Source organism: Hippocampus comes, unplaced genomic scaffold (genome assembly GCF_001891065.2).
Source record: "Hippocampus comes isolate QL1 unplaced genomic scaffold, H_comes_QL1_v1.1 scaffold314, whole genome shotgun sequence".
NCBI classification, from domain to species: domain Eukaryota; kingdom Metazoa; phylum Chordata; class Actinopteri; order Syngnathiformes; family Syngnathidae; genus Hippocampus; species Hippocampus comes.
Window position 1 is genome coordinate 879,884 of NW_017805152.1, and position 6,826 is coordinate 886,709.

The 6,826-nt window shown below is 43.4% G+C and overlaps 2 protein-coding genes across 2 annotated transcripts in view; one reads left to right on the forward strand and one right to left on the reverse strand.

Moving 5' to 3' along the window:
• The first annotated feature begins 248 nt into the window (after positions 1-248).
• On the forward strand, positions 249-2,024 carry nme3 (NME/NM23 nucleoside diphosphate kinase 3). Its single transcript, XM_019868320.1, has 5 exons — positions 249-398; positions 782-912; positions 992-1,093; positions 1,307-1,419; positions 1,548-2,024. Exons 1-5 carry the CDS (start codon positions 353-355, stop codon positions 1,660-1,662), a joined length of 507 nt encoding a protein of 168 aa, XP_019723879.1. The 5' UTR covers positions 249-352; the 3' UTR covers positions 1,663-2,024.
• Positions 2,025-2,357: 333 nt separating this feature from the next.
• mapk8ip3 (mitogen-activated protein kinase 8 interacting protein 3) overlaps positions 2,358-6,826 on the reverse strand; it is a 25,933-nt gene continuing 21,464 nt past the window's right edge. The window contains exons 33-34 of the mRNA XM_019868245.1: positions 3,380-3,526; positions 2,358-3,256 (exon numbers count right to left, since the gene is read on the reverse strand). Coding sequence (XP_019723804.1) covers positions 3,132-3,256; positions 3,380-3,526 — 272 coding nt within the window. The 3' untranslated portion in view covers positions 2,358-3,131. The remainder of the gene's footprint in view (positions 3,257-3,379; positions 3,527-6,826) is intronic.

Below are 6,826 nucleotides of genomic sequence, written 5' to 3' on the forward strand. Positions count from 1 at the left end.
ACGCTGGAAAATAACTGCGGAAAAAGTCAAAATTGCCGCAACTTGTTTTACCAGGTTGTACACGTCAGAACCAATATACTAAGGTCCCGGAAGATAGTGAAAATACAATGTCGAGTTAGGGGAATTATCATGTAGGACATAAACATATGTATTATAGCACCATCAAGTAATATAAACAATTTTTCATTGGGCATATTAAGTACGTAAATAAATCGACAAAGTCGAAGAAAGAGTCCGCATGCGCTTATTTTGCTGCAAGGACTCTGAACACGTCCACCACTCGGCTTAGAAAACCAAGCGCGTGCTGAACTCTGGTCTTGCTCCCCCAAAGTGAACATCCTCCACAGCCACCATGATATGCTTCTTTCTCTCCTTGTTTTCGCAGGTATTCCAGTCAGGTCAGTGTTGTATCCGTTTCGATCTTGCAATTCATAATTCTTGTTTACGGCTGGTCAGGACAGCAATGCTAGTTTGGCTAGCTGGTGGTGAAGTTGTTGGAAGTCGCGTGGGATTGTGGGATGTGGTGGCCATTTTGGAGCTAGAGCCGTTTCTATGGTAAATGTAAACAAGGCTTTGTCGTCGCTGCGTGGCGCTGCGGGGTGTGAGTAGATACAGGGAAGGCGTGTTGACTGTAGTGGTTGTGTAGTGTGTACTGGTCATTTCCATGTTACATCATTCATTTGACATTAATTAACCCTTCAGGTGATGACCGGATCAAAATCACACCTTCATTTGCAAATTTGATTTCATAGTTGTGGTTATTTTTTTTTTCCTTCTCCAGGCTGGACAGGTGTGAATGAGCGCACCTTTATCGCTATCAAACCAGACGCTGTGCAGCGGAAACTGGTGGGCGAAATTGTGCAGCGTTTTGAGAGGAAAGGCTTCAAACTGGTGGCGCTCAAACTTGTGCAGGTATAAGACGAGAACACCACCTACAGTGCCTCATTACTTATTATTCTTCACACCAAGTGTTTGTGTGTGTGTGCTTCAGGCATCAGAGGATCTTCGTATGGACCACTATTGGGATTTGAGGAACAAGCCTTTCTTCAGTGGACTGATTCACTACATGAGGTCTGGGCCAGTGGTTGCCATGGTGAGTTGATCTTGTGTTAGAATTGTACCAGTATTACAATAAGTTTTTGGCTCCTTGTTGTTTTTCACTTCACTCAAGTGGAAGTGCATCTGAAGCTCACTCCTTACTGACATTTTTGCTTGCAACGCAAATTAATTCCAGTTGCCATGGCTACACACACCTCCATTGAACACATGTAACACTCCTTGCCTACATGTCCGTGTGTTGATTCAGGTGTGGCAGGGTCTCAATGTGGTCAAGACAGCGCGCACGATGTTGGGCGAGACCAACCCGGCTGAGTCGCTCCCTGGGACTATTCGCGGAGATTACTGCGTGGATGTGGGAAGGTAAGAACAACCGACGCTCGATTTACATGGGGCTAATAAAAAGAACTAAATCAGAAGGAATAACCCCAGTCAAGCCAAATGATTATTCGGTGTGGTGATGTCATGTGTGTGCGTGTGCGTGCTGGCAGGAACGTGATCCACGGCAGTGACTCAGTTCCAAGCGCCCAGAAGGAAATCTCCCTGTGGTTCAAGCCTCATGAGCTCCAGCTGTGGGAGCGCAACAGCACTCCCTGGATCTACTGAGCACCTCCACTGGGCTTCTGCATTTCAGCTTTGTCATCGGACCTTGGCGTCAGTCACTTGATAAGATGTGGGACGAGGTATACTTGGGCTTGTTTTTTTTGTTTACCAAAACATGTCTTTTTATACTTGAATTACAATTTTGCGGGGCAAAAGACCTGAGGTACAACTTCAATTGAACACCAGCATTGTTATTAATAAGTAAAATGCTCCAACAAAATCTCTCACACGTGCTATAATGTTGAATTAGAAAAAAAAAAGCCTGTCTACTATTCTGTTAAAACAATTGAATTGCACTTTCTTCCAAAGTTTTGCTGTGAGAACAGTGACCTAATTAAGAATAAATATAAAGATGTAAGCACTGAGTTTTCCTGAGTCATACATAGTTTGACAGTCTGACTGATTTTGCTGTGTGTGGCGCACCAGATAAGTCAGAAAAGCAAAAGTGAGAAACTCAAAGAAAGATTGTGACGAGAACGGCGACAATGATACCGCAAGCCCATGTTCGCCAGTGAGCAAATAGTCCATTTAAATGCACAGGAGTTTTTTTTGCCCATTGGCAACATCCAACGGCCACTCAATCGATTCCCTTTGTTCATGATGATACATGATGGGTTTGTTTTGAAGTTGTTCAAAGAATATATTTCTCCGCTCAGTCTGGACGCTTTTCTATCACGATATATTGCACATATCGACGCAGCCGTTTATCAGCACACGTACGTTTAATAGGTTATCATCCACACAGAGATCGATGCATGAATTTCCATATTGACCATAGAGGATGTGGACTTTGGAGACATTTACAGTGACCTGTACACACAGTGACGACAAATTCACCTGCTTTCCGTCACCCGAAACACCGCAATGACATCAGATCTTAAGTAGGAATCAGGCGGCCGCAGGTTTTACCAAGGGGTCCTCCCGACTCTTGCTCTTGAAGGTTGAGGTGAACATGCCTTCACCATCCATTTGCAATCACGACAAAGTGATTCAATTGTTAATATTCCGACAAATAGAACTATTGGCTACTTGAAATGTAATCTCAGCATCTTTTTGTTTTTGGTACGTACAATGGAGTTTTTTTGGGGGGGAAAGAGGGCGGGGGTGGGGGGCTTTGAGAAGGATTTCACGTTTGCCAACTGGCAAACTAAAGGAAGCGAAGGAACCGTGGGGCTGATGCGGGACAATATAGGGCATAGTGCTTGAAAGGCGAATACACGACAGATAAGGTCCAGTAGTTATGAAGCCGAGTTACAAGGCCCACAATGATATTTCGAATGCCCTGATGGGGGACGGGAAAAGCATGGCAGGCAGATTAGGAACGTACGAGGCAATAAGGTTAGTAGTTGACGGGGCACGAGGGATGATGGACAGCTTGTACGATAATGGATTGAGTAGGGAGAACTTATACATGAGCGGGGATTTTGCATGACAGAGTTTGAGTGGCTGCGAGGAGGAGAGTCATGAAGAAATCACTCGGGAATGTAAGACACCTGCCACACGATGATGTGGCTCCGCTCCGCTTTGCACAAAGCAGGTTTGACCTGGGAAGCGCCATCGCTTTCTCCTTCTTCTGTCTCATCGTCCTCACCATCCCCTGAGGACAACACGTAAAAAGACAAACATGTCAAAAAGTTCTCCATCTTGATTTTCATCTATTCATTACGGAAGCTGTTTTTTTTTTTCTTTTCTTTCTCCCTCCTGCTTGGTGAATGCTCACCTATGCGGAAGTCAATGTAACCCTCGCCGCCGCTCAGCACGAGCACATTTTGAACACTCTGGGCTTCCGTCTCCGGAGGGGCCGCGGAGGCCGGACCCTCCGTCGGGCTGTCCAGCACGCTGCCATTAAGCGTGGCCAGAACGTTGCCTTTCACAAGCAATGAAAGGGTGTCAGAGGAGAGCACGGCGTGTCGTCAAGAGAGTCAACAATTGTGCTGGAGATCATTTGTCAATGCTCCTACATCAGGGGTGTCAAACATACGGCCCGCGGGCCGTAACCGGCCCGCAAGGAGGTTTGATCAAGCCCGCAAGATAATTTAAAAGTGAAAAAATGCATAAAAGACTCGGAATGAATATTTTTAATGAGGTGCATTTCATGGAATATCCGCTAGGGGGACACACTGTTTTGATCGGAGAAAAAGAACATTGTTTTGATCAGAGAAGAAGACAACAGCCTCAGTCTGTCACTGAGACATACCCAAAACAGCAGACGCAATCAAGGACGTGAATACTTTATTCTTGACACATATTGTAGCATTCTCCTTAGTTTGTAAGGTGGAGGCAGGGATTACATTTAGATTTTATATGCTCGTGTAAATGGTTTAAAAATTCCTTTCTTTATAAATCTCGTTCATTAAATTTCAACATTTTCCGAGTGTTCTTGTGCATCTTTAGACCAAAACAAAGGAAAGACATGTTATTTTGGTTATTTATAGCAGAGTACGGTATAATTTTTAATGGTCCAGCCCACTTGAATTCTACCGAGGCCGTATGTGGCCCACAATGTGAAATGAGTGTGACACCCCTGCTATACATTGTCGTTTTTTTTCTGCTAAAAACGCCTTACTGTACATGGTTGTTTTTCTGGGCTAAAAACGCCTTACTATACATGGTCGTTTTTTTCGGCTAAAAACGCCTTACTATACATGGTCGTTTTTTTCGGCTAAAAACGCCTTACTATACATGGTCGTTTTTTTCGGCTAAAAACGCCTTACTATACATGGTCGTTTTTTTCGGCTAAAAACGCCTTACTATACATGGTCGTTTTTTTCGGCTAAAAACGCCTTACTATACATGGTCGTTTTTTTCGGCTAAAAACGCCTTACTATACATGGTCGTTTTTTTCGGCTAAAAACGCCTTACTATACATGGTCGTTTTTTTCGGCTAAAAACGCCTTACTATACATGGTCGTTTTTTTCGGCTAAAAACGCCTTACTATACATGGTCGTTTTTTTCGGCTAAAAACGCCTTACTATACATGGTCGTTTTTTTCGGCTAAAAACGCCTTACTATACATGGTCGTTTTTTTCGGCTAAAAACGCCTTACTATACATGGTCGTTTTTTTCGGCTAAAAACGCCTTACTATACATGGTCGTTTTTTTCGGCTAAAAACGCCTTACTATACATGGTCGTTTTTTTCGGCTAAAAACGCCTTACAATACATGGTCGTTTTTTCGGCTGAAAACGCCTTACGATACATGGTCGTTTTTCAGCAAAAAACGCCTTACGATACATGGTAGTTTTTTTTCAGCCAAAAACGCCTTAGTAGACATGGTCGTTTTTTTCATCCAAAAACGCCTTACTATACATGGTCGTTTTTTTCGGCTTAAAACGCCTTACAATCCATGGTCGTATTTTTGGCTGTAAAAACGCCTTACTATATACATGGTCGTTTTTTTGGGCTGTAAAAAAAACGTCTTACTCTGCATGGTCGTCTTTTTTGGTTCAAAACACTTGAACATATATGGTCATTTTTTTCTTGTGAAAAATGCCTTACTATACATGGTCGTTTTTTGGCTGTAAAACCGCCTTCCTGTACATGGTCATTTTTTGTTGTTGTTGTTGTGAAAAATGCCTTCCTAGACTGAAAAAAATACTTCCAAAAAATGCCTAACTGTCCATGCGCTCACATTTCAAAAAACAGTCTTATGTATGGACAATGTATAGGGTTTAATACCTGCGTGGTAGTTGAATGGTTAGTGCGTCAGCTTTGCGCTGTGAAGGTGCACGGTTCGAATCCAGCTCCGTCCTTCCTGTCTGTTCTCAAAAATGTGTGTGGTCATTCATTTTCTGATCCATTTTTCCGCTCAACTATTCGAGCTCACAGACACCTATGGACAATGTAAAGTGTTTGTTCATCACCTGACTGTCAGTCCAATGGTAAGTGCGTCAACGTTGCACTGCAGAGGTTCAGGGTTCGATTCCCACTTGAGCCTTTCTGTGTGTTCTCAAAAACATGCATGGCTATCCATTTTGTGATCTTCCCCGCACAACTATTCGCGCTCACACACACACTGAGGAAGAATATAGAGGATTCATTCCCTACCTGGTAGTGGAATGGTAAGTATGTCGGTGTTGTGCTGTGGCAGTGGAGGGTTCAATTCCGGCTGTTCGTTGTGAGGTTGCACGTTCTACCCGTGCCTGCCCAGGTTTCCAAAAATATGTGCAACTTTTCATTTTCTTATCCTCTTCATGCTCACACTGACACCAAGGGACATTGAAGACACAGGGGTCCCACTCTTAGTCTCCGTGACCCCTAACTTGAAACTATACATGGTTGTTTTTTCGGCTGGAAAAACGTCTTCCTGTTCATGGTTTTTTGTTGTTGTTGTTGTGAAAAATGCCTTCCTAGACTGAAAAAAATACTTCCAAAAAATGCCTAACTGTCCATGCGCTCACATTTCAAAAAACAGTCTTATGTATGGACAATGTATAGGGTTTAATACCTGCGTGGTAGTTGAATGGTTAGTGCGTCAGCTTTGCGCTGTGAAGGTGCACGGTTCGAATCCAGCTCCGTCCTTCCTGTCTGTTCTCAAAAATGTGTGTGGTCATTCATTTTCTGATCCATTTTTCCGCTCAACTATTCGAGCTCACAGACACCTATGGACAATGTAAAGTGTTTGTTCATCACCTGACTGTCAGTCCAATGGTAAGTGCGTCAACGTTGCACTGCAGAGGTTCAGGGTTCGATTCCCACTTGAGCCTTTCTGTGTGTTCTCAAAAACATGCATGGCTATCCATTTTGTGATCTTCCCCGCACAACTATTCGCGCTCACACACACACTGAGGAAGAATATAGAGGATTCATTCCCTACCTGGTAGTGGAATGGTAAGTATGTCGGTGTTGTGCTGTGGCAGTGGAGGGTTCAATTCCGGCTGTTCGTTGTGAGGTTGCACGTTCTACCCGTGCCTGCCCAGGTTTCCAAAAATATGTGCAACTTTTCATTTTCTTATCCTCTTCATGCTCACACTGACACCAAGGGACATTGAAGACACATTTTTGTGCCAAAAACGCCTTACTATACTATGTCGTTTTTTTCGTGCCAAAAACGCCTTACTATACTATGTCGTTTTTTTTCGTGCCAAAAACGCCTTACTATACTATGTCGTTTTTTTCGTGCCAAAAACGCCTTACTATACTATGTCGTTTTTTTCGTGCGAAAAAA